Source organism: Nannobrachium achirus, assembly GCF_963921795.1.
Source record: "Nannobrachium achirus genome assembly, chromosome: 5".
Taxonomy (NCBI): domain Eukaryota; kingdom Metazoa; phylum Chordata; class Actinopteri; order Myctophiformes; family Myctophidae; genus Nannobrachium; species Nannobrachium achirus.
The window spans coordinates 70,819,344-70,834,663 of record NC_137814.1 but is presented as its reverse complement, the minus strand read 5'-3'; the positions used below and the strand labels follow the sequence as shown (position 1 = coordinate 70,834,663).

At 43.8% G+C, this 15,320-nt stretch overlaps 1 protein-coding gene across 8 annotated transcripts in view; it reads right to left on the bottom strand.

The window, feature by feature from the left end:
- The window catches only part of LOC308285913 (antigen WC1.1-like), a 684,166-nt gene that overhangs the window by 277,700 nt on the left and 391,146 nt on the right, over positions 1 to 15,320 (bottom strand). For 5 of the 8 annotated variants that reach the window (XM_080726813.1, XM_080726814.1, XM_080726816.1 and 2 more), the window contains exons 8-11: positions 12,893 to 13,192; positions 10,331 to 10,636; positions 9,562 to 9,661; positions 6,084 to 6,304 (exon numbers count right to left, since the gene is read on the bottom strand). The exons of 1 other annotated variant lie outside the window; for it this stretch is intronic. In XM_080726813.1, coding sequence (XP_080582939.1) covers positions 6,084 to 6,304; positions 9,562 to 9,661; positions 10,331 to 10,636; positions 12,893 to 13,192 — 927 coding nt within the window. Of the gene's footprint in view, positions 1 to 6,083; positions 6,337 to 9,561; positions 9,662 to 10,330; positions 10,637 to 12,892; positions 13,193 to 15,320 lie in introns of all 8 variants that reach the window. 2 more of the 8 variants (XM_080726815.1, XM_080726818.1) reach the window with 2 other exon arrangements.

The following is a 15,320-nucleotide window of genomic DNA, read 5'->3' as shown; positions in this document are numbered from 1 at the left end:
CAGACTTCACCTCCACTCTGCCTGAACACCAACCAGGACCATTCACCAACCTCACTGACTCTGGAGAGAGAGAGAGAGAGAGAGAGAGAGAGAGAGTGAGTGAGTGAGTGAGTGAGTGAGTGAGTGAGTGAGTGAGTGAGTGAGTGAGTGAGAGAGAGAGGAGATGAGAGAGAGAGAGAGAGAGAGAGAGAGAGAGAGAGAGAGAGAGAGAGAGAGAGATGAGTGAGAGAGAGAGAGAGAGAGAGAGAGAGAGAAAGAGAGAGAGAGAGAGAGAGAGAGAGAGAGAGACACACAGACAGACAGACAGAGAAATTGACAGAGAAAGTGACAATTTAATGACTTTTAGACCTTTATATTAAATTAACTCATTTAGTGCTCCTGACTTTAACGGGTTAAAATGTCCAGATCGCCGCCCGCCCTGGTTCCATTCACTTGCGTTCTCTTATTTTGAAGGCCAGAAGTGCTGCGCGTGCACGCTCCCGGTCCGACGCACGCGCGTCACGTAGACACGCTTCCCTTCTGTCTGTGTGTTTGGTTAAAGCGTGTGCTGTGAGTGTGCCAGCGTCTACTGCCGTCTCCCCTCTGAAAGTGTTGTTTTGAGATAATGGACATTAAAGATGAGATCGGCCCGTCCACCTCAATGTTATGGGATTACTATTTTGTGCTCGTGGAGACGTGATGGGGAGAAATCAGCGCATCCGGGCACTTCAGACATCCGGGCACTTCTACTCGGTAATGTACTCAACGTTACAGTAATAGATTACTTTTCACGTGTGTACGCGTGAACGGCACTCTGAGTATACTCGAGTACTTTTACCGCGTATACGCGGGATCGGCGCTAAATGGGTTAAAAACAACAAATTATTTTAAAGACAATTAATGCATCAAAACGAATGAATGAACGTATTGGCCGAATTGTAAGAAACAATTACAACGAGGCAAACATTGTGAAAATACTCGATCTACAAGCTGACAACGCCTCATGTTGCGCGGGGGGGGGGGGATTTATTCTACACCAGGGGTATTCAACGGGGGGGTCCGTTGGGATAGAGCAGGGGGTCCCTGAAATTGTTGAAAAGAAAAATATATATTGGAAACAGATATTGGCCAAATTGTCAGAAAAATTATAATGAGACATTGTGAAAATACACAATCTACAAGCTCCTCGCGTTGCGAGGCGTTTTGAGCTTGTAGATCGTCTATTTTCACAATGTTTATTGATGGAACCAAGGCAAAGGCAAACTGAACCAAATTTTATTTTATTTTATTTTCATTTATTTGGGGTGGGGTGTCTTTATTCTACACCATAAACGTGACCCTCTCAGCAGAGGTTCAAAGTGGTCCAAGTGAACAAACAACAGAGGAGAAGTTGTGATGTGTGGGGAAGGAGAAGAGCAGGATTACTGTGACCTTGGTGTCAGGACGGATTAACCCCCGCCAGGGCCCCTGGACCAGCATTATTTTAGGACAAGACCCAAATTCAGAGTGAACATTTTTAACGCTAATATTTGCTTCTGGGGGTCCCTGGAACAACATGTTGTGAGATGGGGTCCCTGGAACAACATGTTTGAGATGGGGGTCCCTGGAACAACATGTTGTGAGATGGGGTCCCTGGAACAACATGTTTTGAGATGGGGGTCCCTGGAACAACATGTTTTGAGATGGGGGTCCCTGGAACAACATGTTGTGAGATGGGGGTCCCTGGAACAACATGTTTTGAGATGGGGGTCCCTGGAACAACATGTATTGAGATGGGGTCCTGGAACAACATGTTTTGAGATGGGGGTCCTGGAACAACGTATTTTGAGATGGGGGTCCGCAGCCAAATGCATATCATTTTGGGGGTCCTTAACCACTGATAGGCTGATTCTACAAATAAAACTTATGTTGCTTTATAAGTGGTTCTCACAGTTTGTCATGACAAACTGGAGGACCCCAAAATGACATGTTTTTGGCCACAGACCCCCATCTCAATATATGTTGTTCCAGGACCCCCATCTCAATATATGTTGTTCCAGGGACCCCCATCTCAATATATATTGTTCCAGGGACCCCATCTCAATATATGTTGTTCCAGGGACCCCATCTCAATATATGTTGTTCCAGGGACCCCCATCTCAATATATATTGTTCCAGGGACCCCCATCTCAATATATATTGTTCCAGGGACCCCCATCTCAATATATGTTGTTTCCAGGGACCCCCATCTCAATATATATTGTTCCAGGGACCCCCATCTCAATATGTTGTTCCAGGGACCCCCATCTCAATTGATGTTGTTCCAGGACCCCCATCTCAATATATATTGTTCCAGGGACCCCCATCTCAATATATGTTGTTCCAGGGACCCCCATCTCAATATATATTGTTCCAGGGACCCCCAGGAAGCAAATATTTTAGTAAAAATATTCACTCTGAATTTGGTTCCCTCTCCTGAGCAACATTATCCACTTCCTCTGGACACGCACACACACACACACACACACACACCACACACACACAACAACACACACACACACACACACACACACACACACACACACAGACAGACAGACAGACAGACAGACAGACAGACAGACAGACAGACAGACAGACAGACAGACAGACAGACAGACAGTATAGATTACTGTCATTGTTGAAGTCATTGTTTGTTACCTGAACAGATCAGCTCCAGACTGGAGGAGGAACTACTATACTCCATTACTCCACCTCCACACTCCCTCAGTGAAGATTCAGATCCAACACATTCAGATTTAATCCTCCATGTAGGTCGATATGTAGAGAACCATCTCTCCTCTCTGTAGAAACAACAGAGCCACAGCCCTGCTGTCTGCTCACATACAGATGAATCCTTCTGGTTCCAGCCATAATGAAACATTGTTCTCCATTTTCTCTGGTGTTTCACCTCCAGTCTACCAGTACAGTTGCTGGCTCCTCCCACCAACCTGACATCATCAGGCTCTGTACACAGACAATAGAATAAACATTAAGAACTCTCCTGTCTCTATTCTAGGGTTAACTGTCTGCTAAAATAGACCATCTGTAAGCTCACAACTCCTCACAATACAAGCTTGTAGATCTGGTGCGCTGGAAGTACTAAATCCAAGGGTGGGCTGAACGTGGGAGACACGCACACACAAGTGTGTGTGTGTGTGTGTGAGGGGGGGGGGAGGGGGGTTCTTTTGCTTAAAAAAGGCCTGGCAATGAGGTATTTAGCAGTGCTGCACGCACGCACGCACGCACGCACACACACACACACACACACACACACACACACACACACACACACACACACACACACACACACACACACAACACACACACACACACACACACACACACACACACACACACACCACACAACACACACACACACACACACACTAATATAATGGCTAATTATAGGCTAATATAATGCATCTCTTGTCTGTATTACAATGGTTCCTACAATATACAATAATTACTAAAACTGCTCTCACACCACCAGCGGGGGCTGCTGCCCCTAAAGCCACATAGTTCCATCTCTAATGCTTGTAGATCTGCTATTTTAGAGTGAAAACGGGAGTGGGCCTGGTATACAGCCTTGGGAATACAGTGAACTAAACTATAGGTTTGAAGTGGTTCAAAAGGTCATATTACTTTGACTGTAAACTAATAATCAATAAAGTGTAGTTTCTCTTTTACCTGAGCAGGTGAGTCCAACAGTCTTGTCAGGTGAGCAGGTGTTTCTAGTTGAGTCCTGAGGTTCTACAGTCCAGGAGAACAGACTCCACTGCCTTCACACTGGAACTCTTTGGTCCACATGGGAGCCTTCCCTTCTCCATAGAGCGCCCCCTGGAGGATTGAAGGAGACCCACAGCCAAGCTCCCTACAGGCCACCTCTGCATCCTGCTGGTCAAAGTCACCTTCACACACTGAGAGCCACGACTGAGCAGACTTCACCTCCACTCTGCTGACCACCAACCAGGACCATTCACCAACTGACTCACTGACTCTGGAGAGAGAGAGAAAGAGAGAGAGAGAGAGAGAGAGGAGAGAGAGAGAGAGGAGAGAGAGAGGAGAGAGAAAAAGAGAGAGAGAGAGAGAAAGAAAGAGAGAGAGAGAGAGAGAGAGAGAGAGAGGGGGGGGGGGCAGACAGACAGAGAAAGTGACAATTATAATGACTTTTAGACTTTTTTTTTACAAAGACAATTCATGCCATCAATATAACAACGTCATCAGATATTGGCCAAATTATCAGAACAATAATAATGAGACAAACATTGTGAAAATACACAATCTACAACAGGGGTGACGGGGCACCCTGGGGTGCTGCGACGGCAGTCCAGTGGTGCAGAGAGATAATTTGATAATATTTGAAATTTATTTGGACATTTAAAAATATATGTAGTATCATTTTAAACTTGGAAGTACAAAGTTATTTTCAGTCAGTTCTAACCAAAATGGCTATTATCTTGTTTTCCCTCGCAACATAATCTCTAAAATATGCTATAAATATAAGGTGCTGGGATTGAAAATTAGGAATATAATAATGTAGGGGTGCCTTTGATGAAAATAATATTTATAGGGTTGCCCCGAGCCAAAAAAGTTTGGGAACCCCTGATCTACAAGCTGACAACACCTCACGTTGCGAGACGTTTTGAGCTTGTAGATCGCCTATTTCCACAATGTCTATCAATGGAACCAAGGCAAAGGCAAACTGTAACTAATATTTTTATTTTATTTTATTTTATTTTATTTCATTTTAAACCCTCTCCAGCAGAGGTTCAAAGTGGTCCAAGTGAACAAACAACAGAGGAGAAGTTGTGATGTGTGGGGAAGGAGAAGAGCAGGATTACTGTGACCTTGGTGTCAGGGACGGATTAACCCCCGCCAGGGCCCCTGGACCAGCATTATTTTAGGACAAAACCCAAATTCAGAGTGACCTTTTTTAATGCTAATATTTGCTTCTGGGGGTCCCTGGAACAACATGTTTTGAGATGGGGGTCCCTGGAACAACATGTTTTGAGATGGGGGTCCCTGGAACAACATATATTGAGATGGGGTCCCTGGAACAACATATATTGAGATGGGGTCCCTGGAACAACATAGATTGAGATGGGGGTCCGCAGCCAAATGCATATCATTTTGGGGGTCCTTAACCACTGATAGGCCTGATTCTACAAATGAACTTTTGTTGCTTTATAAGTGGTTCGCACAGTTTGTCATGTCAAACTGGAGGACCCCCAAAATTACATGTATTTGTCCGTGGACCCCCATCTCAATATATGTTGTTCCAGGGACCCCCATCTCAATATATGTTGTTCCAGGGACCCCCATTCTCAAAACATGTTGTTCCAGGGACCCCCATCTCAAAACATGTTGTTCCAGGGACCCCCATCTCAATATATGTTGTTCCAGGGACCCCCATCTCAATATATGTTGTTCCAGGGACCCCCATCTCAAAACATGTTGTTCCAGGGAACCCCATCTCAATATATGTTGTTCCAGGGACCCCCATCTCAATACACTGTTGTTCCAGGGACCCCCATCTCAATATATATTGTTCCAGGGACCCCATCTCAATACATGTTGTTCCAGGGACCCCCATCTCAATATATATTGTTCCAGGGACCCGCCATCTCAATATAGTTGTTTCCAGGGACCCCCAGTCTCAATATATATTGTTCCAGGGACCCCCAGAAGCAAATATTTTAGTAAAAAATATTCACTCTGAATTTGGTTCCCTCTCCTGAGCAACATTATCCACTTCCTCTGGACACACACACACACACACACACACACACACACACACACACACCACACACTCACACACACACACACACACACACACACACACACACACACACACAACACCACACACACACACACACACACACACACACACACTCAGATAGACGGACAAAGAGAGAGAGAGAGAGAGAGAGAGAGAGAGAGAGAGAGAGAGAGAGAGAGAGAGAGAGAGAGACACACACAGACAGACAGACAGACAGACAGACAGACAGACAGACAGACAGACAGACAGACAGACAGACAGACAGACAGTATAGATTACTGTCATTGTTGAAGTCATTGTTTGTTACCTGAACAGATCAGCTCCAGACTGGAGGAGGTACTACTAGACTCCATTACTTCACCTCCACATTCCCTCAGTGAAGATTCAGATCCAACACATCTAGGTCTAATATACCATGTAGGTTGCCATGTAGAACCACGTCTCCTCTCTGTAGAAACAACAGAGCCACAGCCCAGCTGTCTGCACACTACAGATGAATGCTGATGGTTCCAGTTATCAGAAGGATCACTCATTGTTCTCCATTTTCTCTGGTGTTTCACCTCCAGTCTACCAGTACAGTTGCTGCTCCTCCACCAACCTGACATCATCAGGCTCTGTACACAGACAATAGAATAAACATTAAGAACTCTCCTGTCTCTATTCTAGGGTTAACTGTCTGCTAAAATAGACCATCTGTAAGCTCACAACTCCTCACAATACAAGCTTGTAGATCTGGTGCGCTGGAAGTACTAAATCCAAGGGTGGGCTGAACGTGGGAGACACGCACACACAAGTGTGTGTGTGTGTGTGGGGGGGGGAGGGGGGGTTCTTTTGCTTAAAAAAGGCCTGGCAATGAGGTATTTAGCAGTGCTGCACGCACGCACGCACGCACGCGCGCACCACTACACACACACACACACACACACACACACACACACACACACACACACACACACACACACACACACACACACACACACACACACACACACACACACACACACACACACACACACACACACACACACACACACACACACTAATATAATGGCTAATTATAGGCTAATATAATGCATCTCTTGTCTGTATTACAATGGTTCCTACAATATAAATAATTACTAAAACTGCTCTCCACCACCGCGGGGGCTGCTGACCCCTAAAGCCACATAGTTCCATCTCTAATGCTTGTAGATCTGCTATTATAGAGTGAAAACGGGAGTGGGCCTGGTATACAGCCTTGGAATACAGTGAAACTAAATATAGGTTTGAAGTGGTTCAAAAGGTCATATTACTTTGACTGTAAACTAATAATCAATAAAGTGTAGTTTCTCTTTTACCTGAGCAGGTGAGTCCAACAGTCTTGTCAGGTGAGCAGGTGTTTCTAGTTGAGTCTGAGGTTCTACAGTCCAGGAGAACAGACTCACTGCCTTCACACTGGAACTCTTTGGTCCACATGGGAGCCTTCCCTTCTCCATAGAGCGCCCCCTGGAGGATTGAAGGAGACCCACAGCCAAGCTCCCTACAGGCCACCTCTGCATCCTGCTGGTCAAAGTCACCTTCACCACACTGAGAGCCACGACTGATCAGACTTCACCTCCACTCTGCCTGAACACCAACCAGGACCATTCACCAACCTCACTGACTCTGGAGAGAGAGAGAAAGAGAGAGAGAGAGAGAGAGAGAGAGAGGAGAGAGAGAGAGAGAGAGAGAAAAAGAGAGAGAGAGAGAGAAAGAAAGAGAGAGAGAGAGAGAGAGAGAGAGAGAGGGGGGGGGGCAGACAGACAGAGAAAGTGACAATTATAATGACTTTTAGACTTTTTTTTTACAAAAGACAATTCATGCATCAATATAACAAACGTCATCAGATATTGGCCAAATTATCAGAACAATAATAATGAGACAAACATTGTGAAATACACAATCTACAACAGGGGTGACGGGGCACCCTGGGGTGCTGCTGACGGCAGTCCAGTGGTGCAGAGAGATAATTTGATAATATTTGAAATTTATTTGGACATTTAAAAATATATGTAGTATCATTTTAAACTTCGGAAGTACAAAGTTATTTTCAGTCAGTTCTAAACCAAAATGGCTATTATCTTGTTTTCCTCGCAACATAATCTCTAAAATATGCTATAAATATAAGGTGCTGGGATTGAAAATTAGGAATATAATAATGTAGGGGTGCCTTTGATGAAAATAATAATTATAGGGTTGCCCCGAGCCAAAAAAGTTTGGGAGAACCCCTGATCTACAAGCTGACAACACCTCACGTTGCGAGACGTTTTGAGCTTGTAGATCGCCTATTTCCACAATGTCTATCAATGGAACCAAGGCAAAGGCAAACTGAAACTAATATTTTTATTTTATTTTATTTTATTTTATTTCATTTTAAACCCTCTCCAGCAGAGGTTCAAAGTGGTCCAAGTGAACAAACAACAGAGGAGAAGTTGTGATGTGTGGGGAAGGAGAAGAGCAGGATTACTGTGACCTTGGTGTCAGGGACGGATTAACCCCCGCCAGGGCCCCTGGACCAGCATTATTTTAGGACAAGACCCAATTCAGAGTGGGACATTTTTTAACGCTAATATTTGCTTCTGGGGGTCCTGGAACAACATGTTTTGAGATGGGGGTCCCTGGAACAACATATTGTGAGATGGGGTCCCTGGAACATGTTTTGAGATGGGGGTCCCTGGAACAACATATATTGAGATGGGGGTCCCTGGAACACATGTTTTGAGATGGGGGTCCTTGGAACAACATGTATTGAGATGGGGGTCCCCTGGAACAACATGTTTTGAGATGGGGGTCCCTGGAACAACGTATTTTGAGATGGGGGTCCGCAGCCAAATGCATATGATTTTGGGGGTCCTTAACCACTGATAGGCTGATTCTACAAATAAACTTATGTTGCTTTATAAGTGGTTCTCACAGTTTGTCATGACAAACTGGAGGACCCCCAAAATTACATGTTTTTGGCCACAGACCCCCATCTCAATATATGTTGTTCCAGGGACCCCATCTCAATATATGTTGTTCCAGGGACCCCCATCTCAATATATGTTGTTCCAGGGACCCCCATCTCAATATATATTGTTCCAGGGACCCCCATCTCAATATATATTGTTCCAGGGACCCCCATCTCAATATATGTTGTTCCAGTGACCCCCATCTCAATATATATTGTTACAGGGACCCCCATCTCAATTGATGTTGTTCCAGGGACCCCCCATCTCAATACATGTTGTTCAGGGACCCCCATCTCAATATATATTGTTCCAAGGACCCCCATCTCAATACATGTTGTTCAGGGACCCCCATCTCAATATATATTGTTCCAGGGACCCCCAGAAGCAAATATTTTAGTAAAAATATTCACTCTGAATTTGGTTCCCTCTCCTGAGCAACATTATCCACTTCCTCTGGACACACACACACACACACACACACACACACACACACACACACACACACACACACACACACACACACACACACACACACACACACACACAGACAGACAGTATAGATTACTGTCATTGTTGAAGTCATTGTTTGTTACCTGAACAGATCAGATCCAGACTGATGGGGGAACTAATAGACTCCATTATTCCACACTCCCTCAGTGAAGATTCAGATCCAACACATTTAGATGGAATATACCATGTAGGTTGATCTGTAGAACCACGTCTCCTCACTGTAGAAACAACAGAGCCACAGCCAGCTGTCTACACACTACAGATGAATGCTTCTGGTTCCAGAAGGATTCATCTGAAGAAGAAGACCAGTAATAAGGATCCACTGTTCTCCATTCTCTCTGATGTTTCACCTCCAGTCTACCAGTACAGTTGCTGGCTCCTCCCACCAACCTGACATCACCAGGCTCTGTACACAGACAATAGAATAAACATTAAGAACTCTCCTGTCTCTATTCTAGGGTTAACTGTCTGCTAAAATAGACCATCTGTAAGCTCACAACTCCTCACAATACAAGCTTGTGGTGCGCTGGAAGTACTAATCCAAGGGTGGGCGGAACGTGGGAGACACGCACACACAAGTGTGTGTGTGTGTGTGTGTGTGTGTGTGTGTGGGGGGGGGGGGGGTTCTTTTGCTTAAAAAAGGCCTGGCAATGAGGTATTTAGCAGTGCTGCACGCACGCACGCGCGCGCGCACACACACACACACACACACACACACACACACACACACACACACACACACACACACACACACAACACACACACACAGGGGCAGTAGCAATAAACAATCATTAATAGGCTAATATAATGCATCTCTTCTCTGTATTACAATGGTTCCTACAATATAAATAATTACTAAAACTGCTCTCCACCACCAGGGGGGGCTGCTGCCCCTAAAGCCACATAGTTCCATCTCTAATGCTTGTAGATCTGCTATTTTAGAGTGAAAACGGGAGTGGGCCTGGTATACAGCCTTGGGGAATACAGTGAACTAAATATAGGTTTGAAGTGGTTCAAAAAGTCATATTACTTTGACTGTAAACTAATAATCAATAAAGTGTAGTTTGTCTTTTACCTGAGCAAGTGAGTCCAACAGTCTTGTCAGGTGAGCAGGTGTTTCTAGTTGAGTCTGAGGTTCTACAGTCCAGGAGAACAGACTCACTGCCTTCACACTGGAACTCTTTGGTCCACATGGGAGCCTTCCCTTCTCCATAGAGCGCCCCCTGGAGGACTGAAGGAGCCCCACAGCCAAGCTCCCTACAGGCCACCTCTGCATCCTGCTGGTCAAAGTCACCTTCACACACTGAGAGCCACGACTGATCAGACTTCACCTCCACTCTGCCTGAACACCAACCAGGACCATTCACCAACCTCACTGACTCTGGAGAGAGAGAGAGAGAGAGAGAGAGAGAGAGAGAAGAGAGAGAGAGAAGAGAGAGAGAGAGAGAGAAGAGAGAGAGAGGAGAGACTTTTAGACCTTTATATTAAATTAAAAACAACGAATTATTTTAAAGACAATTAATGCATCAAAACGAATGAATAAACGTATTGGCCGAATTGTAAGAAACAATTACAACGAGACAAACATTGTGAAAATACTCGATCTACAAGCTGACAACGCCTCATGTTGCGCGGGGGGGGGATTTATTCTACACCAGGGGTATTCAACGGGGGGTCCGCTGGGATAGAGCAGGGGGTCCCTGAAATTGTTGAAAATAAAATATATATTGGAAACAGATATTGGCCAAATTGTCAGAAAAAATTATAATGAGACATTGTGAAAATAAAACACTATCTACAACAGGGTCCTCAATAGGCGGACCGCGGTCCATGTCCGGACCGCGAGGCACCGCCGACCGGACCCAGGACGAATTATAGTAAAGAAAGAAAAAAAAAAGGAAAAATATCTCCACGCTTCGTTTCACTTCATTCATTGCATGCGCTGTGAGTGTGTGTGTGTGTGAGAGAGAGAGAGAGAGGGGGACCGGGACAACGACGAGCTGATTGGCTGATGCCAGCTGGGTCACTAGAGTTCATTCCACAGACCCAAAATCTTCCTTGCACACTCAAGACCACGGAAGCGAAGCGTCTCAGTAGTAAGCGTTCGGAGCTGCAGCCTGCAACAGCGCAACCAGTGGGTTTCATTCACGCACAACAACATCAACGTGAATACGTTTGTAGGATTGTAATCTTCTCTCCAGAGAGTTTGTCGGGACTGTCTGCTCCACTTTGATTTAAACATTCTGTAATCTCCCTTCAATGGGTTGTTGCACTTCAGTCAAGTGAGGTCCCCAAGTGATTTTTGGAGGAATCCCCAGGCCAGATGACAGTCATAATTTAAGGACCTAAGACCCTTTTAATAAAGAATCTGGAAACAGACCATTACCATTACTAAATATATATATATATATATATATATATATATATATATATATATATATATATATATATATATATATATAATATATATAATATATTTGTTTTTCCGGACCCGGACCTGGTTCAAAAAAATATTTGTGGACCTTCAAGATTTCTATTTGAGGACCCCTGATCTACAAGCTCCTCGCGTTGCGAGGCGTTTTGAGCTTGTAGATCGTCTATTTTCACAATGTTTATTGATGGAACCAAGGCAAAGGCAAACTGAAACCAAATTTTATTTTACTTTATTTTCATTTATTTGGGGTTGGGTGTCTTTATTCTACACCATAAACGTGACCCTCTCCAGCAGAGGTTCAAAGTGGTCCAAGTGAACAAACAACAGAGGAGAAGTTGTGATGTGTGGGGAAGGAGAAGAGCAGGATTACTGTGACCTTGGTGTCAGGGACGGATTAACCCCCGCCAGGGCCCCTGGACCAGCATTATTTTAGGACAAGACCCAAATTCAGAGTGAACATTTTTAACGCTAATATTTGCTTCTGGGGGTCCCTGGAACAACATGTTTTGAGATGGGGGTCCCTGGAACAACATATTGTGAGATGGGGTCCCTGGAACAACATATATTGAGATGGGGGTCCGTGGAACAACATGTTTTGAGATGGGGGTCCCTGGAACAACATGTTTTGAGATGGGGGTCCCTAGAACAACATATATTGAAATGGGGGTCCGCGGTCAAATGCATATCATTTTGGGGGTCCTTAACCACTGATAGGCTGATTCTACAAATAAACTCATGTTGCTTTATAAGTGGTTCTCATAGTTTGTCATTTCAAGGACCCCCAAAATGATATGCATTTGGCTGCGGACCCCCATCTCAATATATGTTGTTCCAGGGACCCCCATCTCAAAACATGTTGTTCCAGGGACCCCCATCTCAAAACATGTTGTTCCAGGGACCACCATCTCAAAACATGTTGTTCCAGGGACCCCCAGAAGCAAAGATCTTAGATAAATATGTTCATTCTGAATTTGGTTCCCTCTCCTGAGCAACATTATCCACTTCCTCTGGACACGCACGCACTTACGCACGCACGCGCACACACACACACACACACACACACACACACACACACACACACACACACACACACACACACACACACACAGACAGACAGACAGACAGACAGACAGACAGACAGACAGACAGACAGACAGACAGACAGTATAGATTAGTTTCATTGTTGAAGTCATTGTTTGTTACCTGAACAGATCAGCTCCAGACTGAAGGAGTAATAACTAGACTCCATTCCACCTCCACACTCCTTCAGTGAAGATTCAGATCCAACACATTCAGATGTAATCCACCATGTAGGTTGATCTGTAGAACCATCTCTCTCTACTGTAGAAACAACAGAGCCACAGCCCAGCTGTCTGCACACTACAGATGAATCCTTCTGGTTCCAGTCATAAGGAACCACTGTTCTCCATTCTCTCTGGTGTTTCACCTCCAGTCTACCAGTACAGCGTCTGGCTCCTCCCACCAACCTGACATCATCAGACTCTGTACACAGACAATAGAATAAACAGTTAAATAAAGTAATATTACTTTTATATTACTTCTAGGTTAAAATGTATAATATTGATGTGTTTATTGATGTTTGTTTACCTGTTGTGTGGAGAGCCTGGAGAGCTGAAGAGAAACATGATCACATTAATGAGTCTGAGTGAAACCAGTGGTGGAAGAAGTACTGGAGTAAAAGTACTCTACTCTGTTACAAGTAAAAGTATCAATAAATACTCTGTTACAAGTAAAAGTATCAATAAATACTCTGTTACAAGTAAAACTATCAATACCACAATATAGAAATACTCTGTTTCAAGCAGTGGTGTAAAGTAACTAAGTACATTTACTTAAGTACTGTACTTAAGTACAATTGTTAGGTATTTGTACTTTACTTGAGTATTCCCTATTTCCAATACTTTAACTTCTACTCCACTACACTTCAGATGCAAATATTGTACTTTTACTCTATTTATTTTGAAACGTAAGTTACTAATTACTTTACAGATATAAATTATAATATTATAAATCATAACAACATAAGAACAGAAAATGTAAAATCCTACTTTAAGAGTTTTTATTATTAAAAAAGAAAAAACAAACAAAATATTTAAAAAAGTAAAAATAGCCAATCTACAAGCTCAAAACACGTCACGATACAACACATTGTGAGCTTGTAGATCAGCTATTTTAATCACTTGTGTGAGACTCTCTTGTATGAATAAGTATGGCATTTATTAACCCCTTAAAACCAGGAAAGCATCAGTGTCATTTTAGCTTCTAGCTTTGGCTGTTTGAAAATAGCAGATGTACAAGCTCACAGTGTGCCACTTTGTGCTGCACTGTGAGCTTGTACATCTGCCCCATCTGGTGCCTTGGTGCCTTGTTGTTTCCTCTGTAGGCCACTGCTATTATTTTGAAGGGCCGGGCGGGGTTGTTTTTGCGCAGATGGATTATCACTTGACTTCAACGTTTACGTCATCTAGTCACATGACAGTGTGCGCCCAGCCGAGTGCTGTTTGTACTGTAAACATGCCAGCCTTGGGATGAAAACAATTTTTTTTTTAGTAAATGAAGTCTCTTTATGGGCCTTGAAGTATCTTAAAGTCTATGGGTTCGACTATTTACTCAACTTCGTTGCTTGGAGAGAAGATATTAAGAAGAGAGACAGGCAGGCAGGCAGGAATGCAGACAGGCAAAGATGGTTCGATTCCAGGTTTATTGTATAGATATAGGGAGCCACAGCACAGAGGCGCAGCAGCCCTCCGTCTTCTGGCCAAGAATAGATAGATAGATAGATAGATACTTTATTGATCCCCAAGGGGAAATTCAGATATCCCATAGCTACATACAGGCATATTAGTTAAAAACACAACACAAAAAGAGGAATTGGACACAGGTTAAAAACAGAGAGTGAATACACATAACAACATTAAAAAGCATTTAAAAAGGTAACCATGGGGATAATAATAAATAGTCCATTGCATAGGCCTAAAAAACTAATTAGTAGTCCAGGTCTAGCGGCTGGCCATCAAATTAAAAAGTCTAATGGCCGAGGGAATAAAAGTGTTCTTAAAACGATTATTGTTGCAGGGCCACGAACGGAACATGTCCTTACGACTGCTTTTCTGGCCTTTTAGGATGTTGTGGAGAGGATGGCTAGCATTGCTCATTATGGCCCTGCTCTTGTTATTTGTGCACCTCTCCACAACCAATTCCAGTGAGTCCGGCCTCTCCCCCAGAACGGAGCCAGCCTTCTTCACCAGCTTGTTCAGCCGCTTAGCGTCCTTGTCCATCAGGCTGCCTCCCCAGCAGACTGCAGCGTAGAGCATGACACTTGCCACAGCTGACTGGTAGAACATGTGCAGCATTCTACTGCACACATCAAAGGACCGGAGCCTCCTCAGGAAGAAGAGCCTACTCTGAGTCTTTTTATAGACAGCCTCAGAGTTCAGAGCCACCCAATACATTATTTTGCCCAGGTTTTATACATTTCTAAGACACAATCTGTCTTTCTATTGACCATGATATTAACCCTTTAAATGATGGTGATTACTGTCAAAGGCAGCTGAAGTGTTAATTAAAATACATTTTAAAAAAAGAAAAGAAAAGGAAAGAAAAAAAACAG